Source organism: Mastomys coucha, unplaced genomic scaffold, assembly GCF_008632895.1.
Source record: "Mastomys coucha isolate ucsf_1 unplaced genomic scaffold, UCSF_Mcou_1 pScaffold10, whole genome shotgun sequence".
Taxonomy (NCBI): domain Eukaryota; kingdom Metazoa; phylum Chordata; class Mammalia; order Rodentia; family Muridae; genus Mastomys; species Mastomys coucha.
In genome coordinates this window covers 1,001,879-1,024,170 of record NW_022196892.1, presented here as the reverse complement: position 1 = coordinate 1,024,170, position 22,292 = coordinate 1,001,879, and the positions used below count along the sequence as shown (strand labels likewise).

The window sequence follows — 22,292 nt, the reverse complement described above, 5'->3', positions numbered from 1 at the left end:
CTCTGCCACCCTTCAGCATGGACTGTGTTATACGGAGCTGCCCAAGTGAGAAGCCTCACTGCCATACATAAATATCCAGTAGGGACTCTGTATCCAAGAGTTACGTTCAAAGTCATTGGTTTCCCGCTGAATCATCTGAATCAAATAGTGTGTGTCTGGCCATCTGTATCCCTACAGCCTAAGTTCAGCTATTCTGAAAGATGAGGATGGCTTCTTGTGGTTCCCCCAGGCCTCCTACTGCTACTTTGCTATTCTTTTTAAATTATGTCTTACTCCATTTCAAACCCTTACGTGACTGTGATCTCACCATTGTATTAAACGTTCTTAGCAGAGTGAATGGTCCTGTGTTCCTGAACCAGTGGCAGGTTCTCAGCCCACCTGCGCCTCTGGGAGCACCTGAGAGAGAAGGGGCCTCCTTGATAGGCTTGCCTCAATTCCCCTCCTAGGATATTTCAAACCTTCCTTCTTCCATATACCACACTGTTGATAGTTCCCTTTTGTCCTTCCTCTTCTCCTGGCACCTCCCGAGTGCCACAGTGCCCTGGACTTAGCTTTAGCTCTGTAGCTGTATGCTCTCCCTGGTTAACAGCTTCAAGATCATGGATTTTTAATGCCATTTCCATCTAAACTCCAGTCTTGCAGTCAGGTATTTACTGGTGTATTTTCCTGGACTGCTTAAGAATAGTATTTATAAAGTGCAGCTCCTGGCCAAGGCTGCTCAGAATCCCTCTCCCCATCCAGGCTGCCTCATTTAAGTTGTTAGTGAATAGCATTGCCTTTTCAACTGAGGAGACCAAAATTCCTCATAAACCACCTTCTATTTTTCTTTATTCTCTTGTTGAATCCATTAAAAAGATATTGTTGGTACTGGCAAAAGGATTGAAACTGCTTGCTTCTTACCCCTCAGTGCTGCTCACCCTCCTCTCTCAGGCGTGGATTAATGCAGGTACTCTCTACTAGGGCTCTCTACAGTCTGTTGTCAAATTAACCAGAGTAGACCCTTCAGTTATGAGTGACGTGTGCACCATGTTATTCCTCTCCTGAAAACTGTCCCATTTCTTAAAGTGAAAATAATTTCTCTACGGAAATATAAACTTTCTGGATCCCTCCTAACTCCCTGGCTTTCTTTCTTATTGCTCTTTCTCCAGCCTGTGTCACATCCCTTCACATCATGTTGCTATTTTGAAATCCAGCAGTCTCCTCTTTCCCACCCTTTACCAAGATGTCATCTCTTCAGTGAGGCCTACCTGACGAGTACTCAGGTCACACCTGTGCTTTGTACAGTGTCTGGCTTTCTGCCCATCTCCACTCCCTGCCCTGCCCTCCTACCATGAACAACACTGATGATGATGATGAGGATGAGGATAAGGATGATGATGATGATGATGATGATGATGATGATGATGATGCAGCACAGTAGTTAGAGGTTTCATTGGTTTTCCAACCAATTTCAGAAAGCAAATTCCACTGTCAGAAACAGTTTATTTTGTCTCATTTACCTAGTATACAATCAAGTCAATCTGTATTGAAGAATTTCATAAATGAGTGGCTTCCCACTGATTTTAGGTTGGCCCATGTCTTTCCCACAGCCTTCAAGGCTCTGAATGATGGGATTTCAGATCTATTCTTTTCCCTCTTGAGCGTCTTATGCCAGCCAACTGAACATTCTGAGGTTCATTCCAGCTGCTATACCCTTCCCCATGAACATCCCTCCTCTACTGTAAGATGGACTGCTTCCCCTACAGTCTGTTCCCTCTCCCCTCACCCCTCCCCCTCACCTGGCCGCATCCTGCTTATTCTTCCAATCTCAGTTTCTGGGTTGCTTCTTGAAGACTACCTTCACTGATCATCCGTGTTCCCTCAAGCACTGATGGTTGAATGCTGCCATGGAGCACTTGGCCTTTTCGTCTGTGAAACGGTATTGCACATTCCATTCCAAGAGGCCACAGATTATGCCAGTCTTACAACAAAAACTTCAGCAAATCTTGTGAACAGTATGTGATCAATAATCTTTGTTAAAGCTAACTCATACAAATGATTCTTTGAGGTATAGATGGAAATTATTAACCCAGTTTTAGGGATGAAAAGGAAATTAAAGATGTGCTAAGGCTGAGACTGGACCCATGAACTGAGTTCATCCTGAGTTTTCTGGGTGGTGAGGAGGACTAGTTGTTGAGGCCTCATCCCACTTCTTGGATGACATAATCATTGGCATATCATTTGCTCTACTAAAACAACTGAAAAACCACTGCTTAAAATTATCAGTATTTTACAAGTTGAGTATATTTTTCAGTATTTAAAAGAAAAAGAAATAGGGGCTTTATCCCTTTAACAAGGGATTTCTATTTTATGTACTTGATGGACTTTTTAAAGCTAATAAGATCTATATTCAGTATTACTCAGAGTGCTTTTAAATACAAGGCAGACACAAAGAGTCAGTTTAAATTTCCTAGGCCAGGGGACCATGTACTGTATTGGAGTTTATTTAGCATTGCTGACGTACAGATTCAGCCCGTCAGATGGCATCAAAGCTCTCTTATCTTTGACAGACCATCACCACACATGAAAGCCTTTTGGAAACTGGGGCCTTCATGTGTGAGAATATTAAATGGCAGAGTACCTTGTCTAGAGGAAAAGGATCTTTCGTTTCTAAAAATGCCCTTTTACATGCACCTCTTTGTGTTTGAAGGGAACAATACTGATTCCATGAGCTTTGTGGCATACATTAGGGACCTTTTAAGGGGTGATTTCATTTGATCTGCTGTACTCCAAGCTTTATTTACAGCCGAGGCCACTGTGGAAATGGCACTACACTCATATAGACCAATCAGTGAGAGAGCCAGAGAGACCAGCTGACGGGGCTTATTTGAAGTAACCTCATTCCCCATTTCACATTGCTTTTGTGGGTCAGAACTCTGGTTGCCACACTGGGTCTGTCTATAAATGTGGTAGGACATATTCCTAGATAATTCTCTAGTGTAGTGCCTTTCCTCTCCCAATTTCCATTTTGCTTACCTTAGAATTTCTCTCTAAACACATTTATGAGCTTGGTAATTTAAAAGAAGTTATTCTTGTATAAGTTGATGGAAATATTAATAATCATTAGTAAATAAGCATTTGGCCAATTACATTTGTTTATAGAAAAATTGGGGATAAAACATGGACATGGTGTATATTGCTCAGGAATGTAAAAGAGTTATTTCATCAAGATTTGAACCCAGGATCTCCTGTATGCCCTGCCTTGCCAAGTTCTACCACCTACCTCTACCAATAACCTAAGAAGGATGGCACTAACACAGCTGTTAAAGCACACTCAATTGGGAGATCAATCAGAATTTCAGAACCCTAGAGGGAAGGAATTAAGTGACCTGTTGTAGAGAAACTGTAAAAATCATCTGACTTTTAAACAGTTACAGACTGCAGCTATCAAAAGTGCCACGTGGGTTGGTTTTTATCAATCTGAAACTAGTGATAGGGAATATCAGTGAGAATTAATTGAAAGCATGTTAACAAAGAACTGTAAGTGAGCCTGTGCTCCTTCACCCAGCTCGCTGTGGACACTGTTAAGACTGTATGAGCTAGAGCTGCTTCACTGCACTGCCCGCTGTACTTGTCATAATGAGGATCGCTCTTCTTGAGCTGCTCTTCTAGATTGAGTTGTTTAGTAAGCTTGTCACTGAATGAAGATAACTGCCACGTTTTTATGACCACGCTGATGACAATCTATAGTTCAATTGTGTGTGTGTATTCTATACTCACATTCTCTTATGGCATAACAAAAGATTGAATAAAAATCCTGTTTTTGATTTTCATAAAAATTTTATCAGTGTTCCAAATGGGACTTTAAATAGCAGTGTTGTTTGCCGTCTCATTCAGTTGTCACAGAGTCGTCACCTTTCTAGTCAGGTTATAAATCATGCATGTGTTACCGTGGGCCTATCTGCTCCTTCAGTGCTAAGCTCTGCAATGACTGTGTTTGTTTATGTGTGCATACAAGTGGCCTGAGCATTTCATTGTATATTTTTTCTCTTTTCTAGTTGGACTTATCCAGAGGTTTCTTGTGCTTCAGATTTACATACCCCTGGGACAGGACTTCTCCACGGAATTACTGTAAGATATACAGGACTTCTTTGAATGTTTTATATGCATTAGACATTTGATCAATTGAAGCAGTACAAACATTAATTGCAAGTGGCAGGTTTTTTTCCCACTAAATAGTAGTGACTTACCAGGTTGATGTGAAGGAATTAAAATAATTTAATGATATTTCTTGAATGTCGCTGAACTGAGTCATTTCTTAGGAGGAAGAAGGCAGGTCTTACATGGTTCAGAAGATGCAATGGATTATGATTTTACTTTGTCCTGTGTCTTAGCGGACTATAGTTGGCTTAAAAGTGATTGAAAGACTTCTTAATACTACTTACCGTAGTTTTGACATATTGGCTTGTTTTGTGAGTGTAGAAACAGCTGGGAGTCTTTTATTTTCATTGATCTTGCAAGATTGTTTAGTAAAAGTGAAAAAAAAATACCTTTAGTCAGTTGAACTATATGTTGTGTGAGATAACAGTAGTAATGCAAATAACATTTAATTTGTAGTTTCATACAGAAGTGAGCATTTTCTAAGATTTCACTGATGAATTTATGCATTTTAAATAAACCATTACATGCTTTGTTTTGCTTTTAATTAAAGCACAGTTTAAGCTTAGGTGTTTGTCTTCCATCCTGGACAAAAATGAATTGCTAATAAAGACATTTTTGTTCTAGCTTTATCAGTGCTCAATGCAAACTAAAGGAGAGGGAGAGGGGGAGAAGAACACATTCTTAGTATTTGAGAGTTATCAATTATTCTCTATACCAGCTAGGAAATTAGGGACTTTTAGGTTGTCCAAAAATCTGACTTTTAGCTTTCAAACAGTACCTTGTTTTCTTGAACAAAACAGAGACAAATGGAACATCATACACTTAGATTTTACTTAACCTTAAGGCACTGTGAACTTGTAAGATCTTCTCTTATCGTCTTTCATAGCCACCACCATTCTTTAAAATAGTTCTTAGATAGAGAAATGCAAAGCATCATTTGATGCTCTTATGTACCACGTCCTGGTCTCTGCAGAAAACAGCATGTTCAGGACTCTAAAGGCCCAGCCAGTGCTACAGAAGCTTTATTTGCAGCACAGGAGAAAGTGACTCCTGAATTGGATGAACTTGTAAAGCTATTTGTATATAATATAGGTCCCATCCTGCTTTCCTTTTTAACCTGGATCTCACCACCTACTCTTTGAGCTTCTTTTTTTTTTTTTAATTGATTTAAGTTTTATTGTATTATGGTGAGAAAAGATACATAATTTCAGTTTATCTGAATTTGTTAACATTTAAAAACATATTTTAAGTAAATAGAATTACATCACATTCTTCTTTCCCTTTTGTACCTCAATTCCTTTCAGAGACCCCCTTCAATACCTGCAGTATCTTTTTTATTTTGTCATATTCTTTAAAATTTATAAAATATTGTAACAATAAAAATGAGTAGTATAAAAGTTGTTTGATATAAAATAAGTTAAGCACTCTTATGTAGATGCTTGTCTGCAGCAATACTGAAAATACATACGTTTTTCTCAATATAAATTTTAAATAACTCCAAACATATTAGCTGTATATTTTAAAATAATACATCACTACTAGTTTTTTAAATGAACATAAATAGATAGTCTTTTTGTTTGTTTGTTTGTTTGTTTGTTTGTTTTATATTTAGGAGACTTTAAAATCTTGGCTCTTACTGTGGTACAAGCCCAAAATAAGAACAATTTTTAGGCATTGGAGTTCATTGTAAAAAGACTGTACTTCAATGCCCCTCACATCACCAAAGGATTTTACCTCCCTAGTAGCTAAACTAAGAGTTGACAGTTCACCTGGGCCAAGGAGTGAATTGTAGGCACGATTTTTGGATACAGATTTCCTGCTATGGTCAAAGCTATTTGACTGGAGTGATTGTTTTCATTCTCAGCCCACGGAGAACAGGTTACATTCATTTAAGAAATGGTGTGTGTATTAAGATGGTCTATCCGAAATAGTGAGTGTATTAAGATGGTCTGTCCATGAAGTCATTCACCAACTGTTTTAATGAACAATGGGTCTGCTTGGAGGGAGGCCAGACATTAGGTGAGGGGAAGAATCTGGTTTATTGGCTGTGATGATTTTGAAAAGAATTCATCTCAGAGAAAGAGTAACTTATAAAGTTCTCTTCTTCAAAATTGATACAGTAGTTACAAACATCTAGCAAAGCATTCAGTCTCACTCTTTGTTGTTCTCTTATAAGCCACCTTCCAAGTTAATTGTTTATGTTTCTTTTGGCTGTATAAATAATTTTGAAATATGTAAGCTGTTCTGGAAACCATAGTATAGCGTAAAAACATCAAATAAACAATCTTATTAATAGAGAGGTTGAGATAGGAGAAGCATGACCATTATGTGGTACCCAGAAAGACACTGTCAGTTATAAACAAGCAGAAAGTGTATATGGATTGTACAATATTGGACCTATTTCTCCAATTACCAAATTAGAGAGACTATCAGATGATAGCCAACAAATTTTCAATTCCTCATACTTTTGAATTTGAGTTGATTAGGATAAGTTGGTAATATTAATTTTCATATTAAGAGATAATAAGAAAAAGAAATTGTTACTTCCTGTTGTTTTTGTTGTTAGAGGTGGAATTATGTTTGTGTGAGTTTGTTGAAAGAGTACTTTCATGCTTCTTCTAGGGTGTAGTTTTGCTCCTTATGTTGATGTTTTCCCTCTATTTTCCTTTGTAGGGCTGGATTTGTGGAAAGATATTGTGTAAATTTGGTTTTGTCATGGAATATCTTGGTTTCTCCATCTATGATAATTAAGAGTTTTGCTGGGTATAGTAGCCTGGGCTGGCATTTGTGTTCTCTTAGGGTCTGTATGACATCTGCCCAGGATCTTCTAGCTTTCATAGTCTCTGGTGTGAAGTCTGGTGTAATTCTGATAGGCCTGCCTTTATAGGTTACTTGACCTTTTTCTCTTATTGCTTTTAAAATTCTTTGTTTGTTTAGTGTATTTGGTGTTTTGATTATTATGTGACAGGAGGAATTTCTTTTCTGGTCCAGTCTATTTAGAGTTCTGTAGGCTTCCTGTATGTTCATGGGCATCACTTTCTTTAGGTTAGGGAAGTTTTCTTCTATAATTTTATTGGAGATATTTACTGACCCTTTAAGTTGGGAGTTTTCACTCTCTTCTATACCTATTATCCTTAGATTTGGTCTTCTCATTGTGTCCTGGGTTTCCTGGATGTTTTGGGTTAGGTCCTTTTTGCTTTTTGCATTTTCTTTGACTGTTGTGTTCTTAATGGTATTTTCTGCCTCTGAGATTCTCTCTTCTATCTCTTGTATTCTTTTGGTGATGCTTGCATCTATGACTCCTGATATCTTTCCAAGGTTTTCTATCTCCAGGGTTGTTTCCCTTTGTGATTTCTTTATTGTTTCTATTTCCATTTTTAGATCCTGAATGGTTTTGTTCATTTCCTTCACCTGTTTGATTGTGTTTTCCTGTAGTTCTTTAAGGGATTTTTGTGTTTCCTCTTTAAGGGCTTCTAATTGTTTACCTGTGTTCTCCTGTATTTCTTTAAGGGAGTTATTTATATCCTTCTTAATGTCTTCTATCATCATTATGAGAAGTGATTTTGAATCCGAATCTTGCTTTTCCAGTGTGATGGTGTGTCCAGGACTTACTATGGTGGGAGAATTGGGTTCTGATGATGCCAAGTAACCTTGGTTTCTGTTGCTTATGTCCTTATGCTTGCCTCCCACCATCTGGTTATCTCTAGTGCTACCTGCTCTGGCTGAATTACACTGGAGTCTGTCCTTCCTGTGATCCTTGTTATGTCAGAACTCCTCAGAGTCAAGCTGTCTCTGTAATCCTGTGATTCTGGAATCCTGGGATCCTGGGCTAATTAGAGCACCTGGGAGTACAGCTTCCTCTGGGAATTATGGGACTGGATGCAGAGTTTTTCGCCCAAGGTCTGCTGAGGGCACCAACCTAGACAGACCGTAAAGAACCAGTGCCACTGATCTGGTGGAGTTCCTGGGTGCCTGAGTCCCACTGGTCCCAGTTATTCCTGGTGCTGGGACAGATGTATCCTCCTCACCTCTGATTCTCTGATCCTGGGTGTGTTAGAGCGCCTGGGAGTGGAGCTTCCTCTGGTATTGTGGGACTGGCTCCACTTTGAGCTTCTTCAAAGCAGGGTTAAAGGTATTCCTAGTCAGCCTTTTGATCAGAGACCTATGAGTCCCTTGGCTAGACCTTAGAACAGGATTCCTTCCCAATGAGATCTCTTGTTTTCTTGGCAAAATTAAGCTTCATTTGTGCATAAGCACTTGAGCATATTACCCCAGGCTAGGTAAGACACTGTCTTAGATAATTTAAATGACAATTAAAGCGTTAATTATTAAAAAGCCAGCAGCTATCTTTAACCTGGTCCTAGCAGGAGAGAAGGTGGTACCTAAGTCAACCCAACTACTCTTTGCTGCAGTATTGCTAGTGCTCTTTCCTGTTTCAGTGTGGGAAGGAGTTTTGAGATGAGTCGGGATTAATGATTAGATTGCAAATATGGTTCACTATAATCATTAATTTCTATGTTCTCTTGTACACATGAAAAGTGAGTTGATTTCTTTAATGATTTTGGTTTTATACTTCTAGGAAAGTAAGTTCTCCTGGACAAAAAGTTAAAATTATTCAGTGACATGGGTGAGCACTCTCTGTCCTGACCAGACTGTGTGAGTTTATCTTATGTGGACAGAATTTGTTACTGATAGTCAAAAGAGTTCTGTTTCATGCAGAAATGACAGGGACCATGTTTGCAACAAAAGGAAGACAGAATGATAGGTATAGATTTTCCTCTAACACATTTTCCCCCTTGCCTTAAATGAAAGGGCTTTCTTTCAGTACCCTTCCTGTTGTAGTGTTCCTAGCAGCATAGCCCCAGGCTATTTTAAATAATACATGTCTCTAACAAGCTTGGAAAGTCACCTAGCCGAACCATATCTGGCTTCTAAATTTCTACATTGTCAGATGAGGGAAAGGCATTTTGTTTCACAAAGGTTTTTGTTATACATCAAGAGCTTTTCATAAGTACAGTCTTGCCTGCTAGTTTAGGAATTTAGCCATCATTTCCTCAGCCTCTTCTTGTGTCTTTTATGCTGCCCAGATGATTTATTGTACCCAGAAGGATGTGGTTTGCAGGGACTGGGGGATGCTTTAGAACCAGCAGCTGCTCAGCTTGAGGGCTTCTTCATTCAGTGAGAAATTACTAAAGACCTAGTATTGTCAGGCAGTCTGCTGCCCCAGGGATTTGAAATACCTTGAATCTGTGTTGGTCTCCCCACTCTCTGCTGTTTTTCCTACTTCCCAAACACCATTACCATTGTCTGGATTGTTCCAGCTTTCCTCTGGACTTCTCTCTACTGTTTCCACACTGACTGTAGTCACTGTGAGCTGTCTCAAGAAAACAAGTGTGAATTTCCATAGGTGAGCCATAGATGAACTCCTATGGTCTAACCATTCTATCCGTGTGTCCTAGTTCATGCTTTTCTCTTCTCATACCCTCCACTCTGGGTGTGTACTGCTCAGGCATCACATCTTCCCATTCTCAGGGCTCTGATCCTTCCTTGCAAGCCAGGTGATGTCCTTTTTGTAGATTCCGGTGCACAATTAGTTTCTGTCCCCAACTCTTCCAAACCAGTTCCTAGGCTGAAGAACTTCTTCTTCCAGAAGGCTATTTTTTAATCCTCTCCTCAAACTAATTGAGACCCATCTCTTAGGCCTTTTCTAACACCTCACTTATTTTCTTTATTGAAACCCTAAAAGAGTCTAATTTGGACTTGAGCGATAAGAGTTTTAAGTTCCATGAATACAAGACCATTTCTGTTAGACTCCGCACACCATTCTGGCACTTACCAGTGGTTCTGAATATGGATGCATGGGCAAGATGGTGGTGTAGTACTGAGTGCAGAGTCTAATCTGTCCTCATCCATTGTACTTTGAGAGCAAAAGATCTATTTACTTCTCAATAAATGTTAGGATGACATAAGAACAAGCTCTGCAGGAACTGTGAAGTGTAAGGTAGAAGAAAGGATACGGACAGATCTACAGTGGAACTCTGGGAAACCTAGTGGTAGATTATGTAATTTGTCTCACCTATGGAGTGACAATAACAACCCATCAGGGTACATTATAGATGCTATATGAGAAAATCAATGCAAAGTAGTAATGACTTCAACTATTAATCATGATATATCTAGAAGTTACATTATCATTCAAGATAGTTTGCTTATTTTAGTTTAATAAATATAAAAAACAAGCTGCTTGGCAGGTCATAACTATTAGCCATTTGGTCATTGATTAACTTGAAGTCTAAAAGATGGTTGGACTGGTCAGTGTGTGTAGTGCTATTAATTCCTGAAGCTGGAGTTCAGATGCTTAGTTTATGGTGAGAACCTGTGCTCCACATCACTGCCCCATGGCCTTACTTGCCATCTGATGCTTTTCTGACTATGTGCATACAGTGATAATAGATAGGCAGAAAATCCTCCATTTGAATCTTAGCACAAGATGAAGGTGGAAAGCCTCATAAGTCTTCAGGGGTTTCTCATAGCAGAGTAATCAGAAGGAAAAAGCTTTCTTGCTGGGCCCTTTCCACTTCACTCCTGTGAAGGAAATAAATGATTGACTGGAACTTTTTGCTATTGTTGATTTTCCTATTAGTCTTTTTGGAAAATCAAGAACACAACCTATTTGTAGATTCTCTACTTTGGTTCCTGTGTAGACCTCTAGTTCTTTTAAACATCAAAAAATGATATCATTCAACATCTTGTACTCATGGCTAAGATGGCTTCAGACCATCACAAGACTCAAGGAGAGCTTCACTGTCCCAGCACATGTATTTAGCACTGTAGTAGCAGAATCCTTGAACTTTTTAGTATGGGTGTCAGCCCACAGTTTTGCTGTCAGCCTGCCCCTACTTTTTAACAAAGGACATTTTGATTTGCATCATTTGTGGTATTAGTTGCAGTTTCCCAAAGTATTTTAGTGTAACTTTGCCCAACTGGCCTGACTAAATAACAGCTTTGTAAAACTTTTTTTCTTTCTTGTAATGCTCCACACTGTATTGGGATGCACTCTTGGCCAGCAGTTGTAGGTGCTGACTCCTAGTGCTCAGGAGGTGCACCCCTAACCTGCCCTGTTGGGGAAGATCTAACTGCATCTTGAATAGAAATTTACCATTGCTCTACTTTATGCCATCAATCATACCGAATGCTCTTGCATTCATTTGAGCAGACACTATTGAGCTGTGTTAGTTCTTTGCTCTGTCCTGATTCTGTCATTATCTTGGTGAATCCTGAGATTTTGGACTGTTATGTCACCAGTGATTTGACATTTTTTTTCAGCCAGATCAGCCAGTGCTTTTTTCAGTATGTGGGGTGAAAATGCTGTGAAAGCCCATGTGTTAGACTTGATATGCTACTGGTAGAGGGTAAGGTTCTCAGCCCACAGGTCTTAGAGGTTGTTATTGCTACCAGACTTCATATATTAGGCCCTAAGCTGTTGAGGGTGTTACTTGTGTTTAGAATCTGACAAAGGTAAGAAGGAAACACTAGGCCTTTTTTAAAAGAAAGAGTCCCTAAAGAGTGTGTAGCTTCAGCATCCTTCGATGGTGCACTGCAACAGTCTGACACTGAAACAGTATCTGAATAGAACCTAGAATTCAGCCTGGGATTTATGTTTGTTCCAGAATTTTTCTATTGCGTTACATATACCCAGGTGCATAGCCTTGGGCATGATAACTACATGTGTATCCCTGTTCCTCCTCAGTAAGTGGGAATATGAAAGGTTTATGGTCAGAGTTAATTGTAGACAGTGTTTCTCTGTCTTTCCTAAGAAATTTTAGGGCTGTGTAGACTTCAAAGCTACCTTTCCCAACTCTATATTATAGAAAATTGAAACATCCTACCAGACAAAGCTCTACCCTCAGGCTAACTTAATGAAAGTTTCACTTACATGACCTTTTCTATTTTGTACTTAGTGAGGCAGTCAAAGAAGTCAGAAAAGACTTTGTGCTGCTTTTTCCTACCTCGGTCATGCCAGAAACAGCAGACCCACTTGTAGATTCTCTCCGGTTCCCTTCGTATACCTGACATCGTTTTGACCTCGGAAAGCCAGCACAATTGAGAGAATACCTGGATTTGGTATCTTCAGGTCAGGGTGACACTGGCAAAAGCTTTTGAGATTGTGTCCATTTAACCAAGCACAAGCCATTGTGGGAAATTTGCTTTCTTATCTCTCTGGTCATTTTGTTGCCTTCCCTTGAAAAGCATAATGGTCGCTGTCTCACTCCCAAGTTACTTGTAAAAAGAGATGGTATCCAAAAGCAAAGTAGTACATTATTCCATGAAATCCTTTTTTCCTTCTGTGAAATCTTTTCTGTTACTCCCTGTAAACTGCCTCAGATTGGGGGAAATGGCAGCAGCAGCAGCAGCAGCAACAGCAGCAGCAGCAGCAGCAGCAGCAGCAGCAGCTTGCTTTTCACAAGTGCTGTCTACCCAAGCAGCAGTGCATGCTTCTTTATCATTCTGAATGCATCTCAGGTCTCATCCCACCTTCTATTTTTTTCTTTTTAAAATCATCAGTATTTAAATCTCATTATTTTAATTATGTCCAATTAAATGTACTTGCATAATCAGTACACTTTGTTACATGCATTAGTAAAGGGAGCACTTTAAGATGCTTTGCATACTGACTTTCTCAACGTATTAAATTTGCATGCCTTAAAATAGGTTTCATATAGAAGTTTTAGATAGCACATGTGACAGATATATAAATCAGATGTCATATGCTTTACTTGTTACACATGCTTGTAAAATGTCTTTCCTTGTGTCTTAATTTGGCTTTCTTTCTTTATTTAAATTATTTTGTAGCACCCTTTATGTAACCAAGATATTTGTCCAAAATGAAAATGTAATACCAGCAACAGGAAAATTACACATATTTATATAATTGGAAGAATTCTTATTCTGGAAAATCATAATAAAAAGCTACACATTTTTTTAGGCTTTTTGTAGTTAGTAATTGCTTCCTACCAGTAGTCAGGGTATAAGTCAGGATCCTATGGTCTGGCCTCCATGAGTTTGAGAGACACGGACCATTTATTAGCATGGTGATTCTAGGCAAGGTACCGAACCCTCTGGGTATGACCACCTCTTCTGCACAACAGGGAAGAGATCAATATCCACTTACTGGGATTTATAACTTTTATATCTCCTTAGATGAAAGTACAGTGATATGTAATACTTAAAGCACTCATCTGAAATATTTTAAGTTGCCTAAGAAAATTTCATAGCACTAGTTCCTGAAAAGAGACCCCTGAAAGAAGCTTTTCCTAGGAGGCTTGTGTCACTGCTGACGCAGGGTCCTCTTACCAAAAGGAAAAGATTGGCAGGGACAAGGAGAGAGAGGAGCTTTCCTGCTTCAGTGTTGAAGCTGGATGTCTAACTACTGGTAGCCAGAGAGCTCATATTATAGTCTTGGTACTAGCAGCGTCCAGGTGACTACACCAGGTGTGAGAACACAGATGCATATTCTGAGGGGACACATCTGGAGACTGGAAGTTCCATGTGATTTACAGAGCTTTGTTCTTTGACACTTCTGGCTGCCCTTTCCCTTCCCTCACTGGGATCATTTAGGATGACCTAACAAGTACACATGCCGGGGCCAGCCCCAACTGGGTGTTTCTTCTTTCTTGTCGGTTCTTCTTGGAGACAGCGGACTGGGAAGAGCATAGGCAGAGGGTAAGACTTTGTCTTACGAGATTTAGGGGTAAGACTTTGTCTTACAAGAAAATTAGGGTTCCTTTATAATAAAAAGTTTACTTATCTAAGTCTAAGTTACTATGCTGTTGTAGGTGACTTGCCTTCTGTGATCCTATGAGACAAGAAACTGCAGTTTCTGGCATTTAGCACATCATCCTAAAAGAGTAAGAGATTAAGTAAAGGATTCATTGCTAGAGCCCTTTCCCTATTGTCCAGATGCCTGGGCTAGGGGGAAGTTTGGAGCAATGAACTTCTATTGAATCAAGAGAAGAGAATAACAGTCACAGAAGAAAACTTTTACATAAGTAAATATGCATAATCTCACACAAGTTCATATACAGATTCATACATGCTCATTTATTCATTATACATTTCCATTCAAACCCATTTAGGCCCAGTTTGCATGCATTCTCACAATTATATGCTTACACATACACATGCATACATTCTCACAATCACATACTTACACACACATCCATACTTGTATATGCATATGGAGCAAAAGACCAAGCACCAGTGCAGAAAGAACTCACTCATTCTAGATGAAAAATGAGCTCCAGTCTTTATTACATAGAGAAAGAAAAAGCTTCTACCCTTTTAATGCTAAATGAAATAAACCCAAGTTTGTAAGAAAAAAAACCTTTGTTTCTTTTAATAAGACTAAGTCTGCCTCGTCCATACCATGGGATCTGTTCTGTCTCATGGTAAGGAGAAGCCTGCCTGCTCCCTTTGCTTTGCACCATCTTCTTTTTTCCCCTTTCCCTCTGCATTCTGTACATTGCTGTAGTTCCTAAGTTATTCCACTCTGCATTTTCCTTCTAATCTAAAAAGCGTTCTGTCTAAAAACTTTTCTTCAGCTCAGTTCCTCTCTCAGCTCAGTTCTTCTCACCTCCGTTCCTCCTACCTCAATCCTTCAGTTCTGGCTCTTCTCTTTGTCCTCAGCCCTTAAACATCTTTCAGAATACATGATCACATGTTTAAAAGTTCAATAAAAGTTTACACAGGAAAATCATAAATTGAAATAGAAATTTACAGCAGAGAATGTTTACATGCATATCCATTAGGAGTAATTATCTAGCTAAACATCCATCATCTGTCTCAGCACCACAGGGTCACTGAAGGTTTAAAACCATAACTAAGTTATTAGTGAAGTTTTGTATAGATAAACACAATCAATATTTTATCTTCTGTCCTAGCACCTATAATAAATCATTAGTTCATTTTTTATGACCTTTGGTTAATTGTTTTACAACCTCTTGGAATGTGCTCTAAGTAGGAGAAAGTCTGGTTACCATCTAAGAGCAATTAACTGGTGACATTTGGGAGACTGGCAGAGCTCTTATCGCAGTTTTGACTATCAGAAAAGGACCTAATAGCAATTCCACTATACATGAGCTTAATAATCACTGATATAATTTTAGGAATTTTTATATGATCAACATAGTCTTAAGTCATCTATTTATCTATATAGCATCACTGTAAGACAGGACATCTTCATGGATCTGCAGAAATCTGCTCCAAAGGGGTATGATATTACTTGGTTATTATTATTATACATATAATAATAACAGGAGAAGCATATTAATAGCAGGAATCTTTCCTAAAATGAATCCCCTATAGCCTTGCTTAATAAGGGTGCACCTGTCACAGATTATATAATAATCCGAAGCAGGTCATTTCAGGATGATCACCTGCTAGTTATTAGCTTGTCCCATTATGGCTCCTGACATACACATCTCCCAATTTATCTCTTTTTCTTTTATCTCCTTTCAGAAGAATGAGTCTTCATTAGTTCTCTCTATCACCTATCTATCATCAGGAGATATATTTTCACTGATTTGCATCTCATTTGGTCCCACTGTATTTTCTATTTATTCTGATAGTTAATTGTATTCAAATAAAAGTAATTTGAAACAGCTACAAAAATATGTTATATGATTTACATAGCCTTACTAATAAAATGTGTGATCACATTTAATGTTTTCATTAATGGGACATTATATATATATGTACACATATATATCTATGTATACATATATGTATATATATAGATAGATATATACACACACCATTTATAACTCTTATAACATGAAGATGCTCTTTGTTAGTACATAAGTAATATCATGGAATTTATCTGGCTTTGATTAACTTGGCAAATATAACATACAAGGAAAATTCCTACTATGGGGAAATATAGCCATAGTTTTTGATTTTGAAAATTTTTCTATTAGTTATGGGTCTTTAAAATGAAATTTATTTGTGTGTATATGTGTGCATGAGGGTAGGTCCCCTGAAGGCTAGAGGCATTAGGTCTCCAGGAACTGGAGTTACAGGCAGTTGGTGAGCCATCAGACACAGGTGTTAGGAATTGAACATGGGTCCTCTACAAGAGCAGTACCCACTCTTAACTGATGATCCATCTCTAGCCCCTAATAGTGGGCATTTGAACATATAGATTGAGATACTTAGAACATTTAGTTGAGTGCATTTTACAATAGTGTCTATGGAATCTTTATGGCATTTATGTCACAGTGGTCATCTTTCTTCTGTACCTCTACAACCAGCCCACTCTAACCAGAGCATGAGATATTGGAGTCCTGAGCATTCTGTATTCAGATGAGGCTATCATTAACTTTGAATTTTTTGATCCCATTTGTAAAAGATACTGCCAAGATATTACAATAGATTGCAGCAGAGCTAATTGAACTATGCATTATTTACAGATAGATAACATAATACCTGATCCACAGCAATTATTAGATGGTAGTTTCCTGTTGTTATTTCTAAACCTTTGAACTCCTTTTGCTGTTTTCGGTTTGTTCTGTTGTGTGCTCTGGTAGCAGGGAGGAGGATAAGTGTGAAGACAAAGGTGGTTCAAAGTTGGTAAGGTCGTAATAGTCACATTTAGGATTCCATTAATAGAAAGAAAGCTTCAGAGCCAGGTAAAAGAATGTTTAAAATGATGTGATAATAATTTTTAAAGGGGTCTGTATTACTTCCGTTACTTCAGAAGCAACAATGTAACTTTCCACTTTCAAATCTTACATACATAGTGAGATGAGCATGTTTATATGTTTAGGATGAGAACAGGAGCCAGTGCTTCACCAAAAGGTTGAGATCCACAGGTATAATTCAATCATCTCTTTAAAGCTGGATAGTAAGACTCTGTTTACTGAAAATGACATTGCAAGTATTGATCACATTCAAATTCTATTTAAGGTAACTGGATATATGCTTTAATTTAAACAATGATTAGAATCTCTATTTTAAGTTATGAAAGTTAGTCTTGGGCATTCTGAGCTCCATCCAAGCTCTCTACAGAGGTGGTTGTCACTGGGCATCATGGACTTTTCTGGGGCTGATCCTAGCTAGCTCTCCCTCCTTAGCTTACTCCATTCCCCTCACTTGCTGTTGTCACTTTGGTACTGAATGCTTTACATACTCTTGTGTTGCTGCCTCAAGTTTTCATCCAATCTAGTTTTATTCCTTCACCTTTTACATATTAGCTATTCTCTAAGGGCAAAGCAGACTGTATGTTACTGTTCTCCTGCAATAGAAAACCTGACCAAAGATAAAGGTTTGTTTTGGATCATGGTTCAGAGGGGATGTAGTCCATCATGGCAGTGAAGGCACAGCAACAGGAGTGTGAGGCCAGACTGCCAGTTAGGAAGCAAAGAGAAAACAGGAGGATGGGGGGCCTGGTATTCAACCTTAAAATCCACCCCCAGGAACACACCTGCCCCAGTAAATCTCCACTCCCCAAACAGTGGCACCAACTGAGGACCGAGTGTTCAAACATAAGCCTATGGGGAGCCAGTTCTTATTGGTCAGATATTGATCCTCTCAGGTTATTCCCTGGGTCCTCTGCTTGTCATAAGTTTCTGCTTTCTAGGCATCTCCATAGTTGTAGACATGATTTCTTTGAAGGCAAGGACTACATCTTAGACATTATTTGTGATCTCCATAGTACCAAGAAGAATTGTATGTGCATGGTGAATTCTCAATGAAATTGGTTGTATTGTGCTATAGTGAAATGTTTTGATAAACTGTATGCTGCTATAAGTAGAAAAAACAAAGAAGAAAAAGGATCACAGAAAATAGACAAAAATGATTAGGACAGGGCTTTGGTCAGCTTTCCTTCCTCAGTCCTGTGGTTCTGAAAAACTAACGAGTGGCCATAATTCCACTTTCCACTATCCCTCCCATGTATGAAGCAAGTTTCTCCTAGTCACACTTCACAGGATGACAACTGTATCAACAAGGAAGGTTACATATGGGGAAGGAGAAGGGAATTTCCTCAAAATGGTCATAAAAGTGATTTTCAAGGCTGGACTGAAGCTATGGAGCACAGCGTGTAGCTGAGAGGAAAACTGTTGCTAAGCCTGTAGTAGAACTCCCCGAAGACTACTTTAATTAAATCCAAGCAGTTTCCCTGTTTATTGGAAGACTTTACTGATCTTATGTTTTCTATCTGCTTCATACTTAAAAGGCTATTACAATAAACGGTTCAGAACAATGACAATGAATTCTCAGTATAGTTGGAGGTGGGCTGCATTTGTTAGCAGTAAATAGAAGCAGCTGCTCTGCCTAATCCAATCTCTCTTTTCCCCCTAAGGTTAAATGCTATTGATTTATAATATGGAAATAAAATATCTGAGCATTATTAAAAGTAGTACATTATTATCGATATGCCACAGTGATTTCAAATAAATATACAAATCAGCCATATTGTCACAAGTGATGTGTTAGCATACATAAAAACCTTTAGCAGCTCAGTCTTCAGTTATAAGCAACCCATAAATCTTACCAATTTCCCGATTTCCAATAGAATAAAAATGCTGAGGCCCCAAAAGTTTCTCTTATTCCCCCCTCTCTCTCTGTGTGTGTGTGTGTGTGTGTGTGTGTGTGTGTGTGTGCTGTATGCACATATGTGGATGCGTTACCTGTGCCACACATATGGAGGTCAATACAAGAAATCAGCTATCTTTGTCTGTCACCTGCAGTTTTGAGAGTGAGTCTCCCTAACTGGAAGCCTGGAGGTTCACCATCTCAGCACCCAACAAAAACTATGATCACTATTAATGCATATAGAATATGCTGTGATTCTGTGCCTGCCCTCATATGCACACATACTCATAAGAGCATGCTAGGAGGTCTTTTTAAAAATATAGAGCTTTAACTTTAATTCTCCAAAGGTGCATAACCTAAGAAGAGGATGGAGGGAAAGAAACTTTACCCAGTGCCAGCAGTGGCCTCGGTTCTTATTTGTTCTGCAAACACTTTAGCTGAGAGAATTCTGTGGATCCTGACACAATCCATTGCTGGTTGATCTCTGGGGGCTATTGTAGCTTAAAGGATGGGAGGAAGGAGGAGAGAAGAGACCTGATCATTCCTCCTCAGGCGCGTGCACACATTGTACCTTTGTGGTGTTCATTGTCTCTAGGTCCCAGGCTTTGACCAAATGCAACTGAGATGGCTCAGTGTGATTACCATAGAAAGAATACTTGGATTTCTGAACGAGCTGTTCTTGTGAAGCTCCTGTGCCTGCACACACTGTCTAGTTATAAAATAAGTGCTTCAGGGCCATTTTCACTATTGGTGCAGCCCAGGCTAGTGACTCTGACATAGTTGGTATCAGCAATGCCTAGTGAAATCAACCATCTCACGATCAGCACTACCACTACAACCACAAGCAGAAGCTATACATGATGCAGCCCACACACTGTGTACACCACACATGTCTAAACTGTTAGTGTCTATATTCTATATGCTGGAGATTGTGGGTCCCTGACTCCAATATGATTTGCAGTGTGCCCACATTTCACTAATAACAGCCAAAGAAGTTACAGAAGTATTACACTATGGTGCATAACTAGAAATAAACTCAGCATTGTACAACAAATTGATACCATAAGACACTTTTTAAGAGAAAGTCACTAACCAAAAAGAACTAGCCCATAAAAGTGCTAGAGAACGCCCTCCTACCAGGTATCACCATAGTAACATAAGAAATGTGAAATACCCAGGAGTTATTATCCATCCTAAAGATGTTAACTCTAGTAACAGGCCCCCAAAGTACCTGAGTAGATGAAATGCCTAGTAAATAGAAAAATGACTTGAAGACGCTCACTAAGATTCTGTAGATTCTATATAAACAGTTAAACGTGGAAAGGAAAACAATTCAGGGTGTGAGTGAGAAGTTCAGTCGAAAGCTTCACCCACAGACTAGATGGAGCAAATAGATATTGGAGCTTTACACGATTTTCAATTTTTTGTATTCTATAAGGGGTAGGGGCAAAATGAGGGGAGCACTCCAGGTCCTCAGAATATGATCACATTAAATGACTAAGATCTATTTCTGCCATGCCTAGAGAAGAGGGAATTAGGATTAAGAACATAGAAAGTCTATTGAATTAAATAATAGCAGACAACTTCCCTTATCTTGAAAACCACACAGCATATATGCACAGGGGGCTTGTAAAACCCCAAGTAGACTTTTGACCAGAAAACGTCCTTGCCATAACTCATCAAATAGATAAGAAGGACCTATTTAAAAGCCCTTAAGAGAAAATTACAAAGGAAAACTCCCCTAAGCTAATAGTGGATTTCTCAGTAGAAACTCTATAGGCAGGGAAAGCATGAGCATTAGTTCTCTTGTTGGTGTGACAAAATGCCCAATAAAGGCAAGTTAAAAAGGAAGAGTTGGGGATGGAGAGGTGGCTTGGTGATTAAGACCGCTTATTGTTCTCTTAGAAGCCACAGGTTTGTTTCCCAGCACCCACATGGGAGTTCACAACTATCTCTTAACCCCCTTCTCAGGAGTCTAATACCCTTTTTTGACCTCCCTGGGTAGCAGGCACACATTTGATACAAATATGGGTATGCAGGCAAAAACACTAATACATATAAAATCTTTAAAAGTGATAGATAGATAGATAGATAGATAGATAGATAGATAGATAGATAGATAGTTTATTTTAGTATATAGTTGGAAGGGATACAGTTTATCATGACCAGAAAGGTATAGTGGCAGAAATCTGAGGTGACTCCCACAATCAGAAAGCAGAGAGGAATGCTACGTCTCGATTTGTTTCCTCCTTTTTACTTAAAGGGAACCCTAGTCCATGGAATGGTACTGGCCCATTAAGATTAGGTCTTCCTTTCAATTAAGGAAGTACCCTCATAGATACAATGGGAGGTAATTCAGTAAAACTGTCAATGAAAATTAATCATCATAAGTCCACAGCTTGTCAACCTGAAACCCAAACATATCACTCTTCCACTATTACCGGATGGAAGACTTCTATTTCAACCCTGAGTGACAAAATAATTGTCAACTTAAGTTACTGTATCTGTCAAGGCCGCTCTTCAAAAGCAAATAAGTAATGAAGACTTTCCAAGACAAGTGAAATCTGAAGGATTTTGTGTCTATGAAACCAGCCTTATAAAAGGTGTTTGAGAGATTTGTGGATCCAGAAAGGGAAGGAAGACAGGTTGATAGTTTAGAACGTATAACTTACTCAAAAGACAAATACAAAATAAAATAGAAATCATCATATATTATCAATAAAGTAAATCATCAGTCCACAAGCAAGAAAAGAATCAAAGAATATTCAATATAAGTAGAAGAAAATCAGTAAAATGGCAGGCATAAGTATATACCTTTCAGTAATAATTTTAATCTACAAGAAGTCATTAGTAATTCTCTCAGTAAAAGATATGGACTGGCTAAATAGTTTAAAAAGCAAGACCTAACAATTATCTACAGAACAAGAACTTATTCACTAGCCAGCACACACAGACTGAGGGTAGGAAAGTATATTAGCAGGCAAATAGAATACTCCAGCCAGCAGAAACAGCTCATATGTTTCACATAATTATATGTGAAAAATAGAGAATTTAAGGTAAACACAGAAGATGTTAAGGGTCACTAAATAATAAAGGTAGCAAGTCATCAAGACTATAAAGATGGTATATCTTTATATACCTCATGTTGGCAAACTGAGGTTTGTACAGCAAACACTATTAGACCTAAAGGGAGATATGGGCTGTAATATAATAATAGAGGGCATATTAAGACTTTGCTGTCATCAGTAAGTAGATCATATAGACAAGAAAAAATGAAGATCCATATTAAACTATACTATAAATCAATTGGATTCAGTGAACATTTGCAGAAAATTCTATTTGACAGCTGTAGAACACATTTTCCTTTTATTGGTACACAGACTATTCCCTGGAATAAATATGTGGTTGGCCACAAAACAGGTTTTTAAGAACTCAAGGTCATAGCGTGTTGCTTTTCTGATCACAATGGAATGAAAGTTTGTGGGGTGGTGGTGGTGGTGGTGATGGTGGGTTTTTGTTATTTTGTTTTGTTTTGTTTTGTTTTTCTTTTTTTGGGTTTT

At 38.6% G+C, this 22,292-nt stretch overlaps 1 protein-coding gene across 7 annotated transcripts in view; it reads left to right on the top strand.

Moving 5' to 3' along the window:
* The window catches only part of CUNH3orf67 (chromosome unknown C3orf67 homolog), a 231,407-nt gene that overhangs the window by 8,796 nt on the left and 200,319 nt on the right, over positions 1–22,292 (top strand). For all 7 annotated transcript variants that reach the window (XM_031344479.1, XM_031344473.1, XM_031344484.1 and 4 more), the window contains exon 4: positions 4,038–4,110. In XM_031344479.1, coding sequence (XP_031200339.1) covers positions 4,038–4,110 — 73 coding nt within the window. The remainder of the gene's footprint in view (positions 1–4,037; positions 4,111–22,292) is intronic.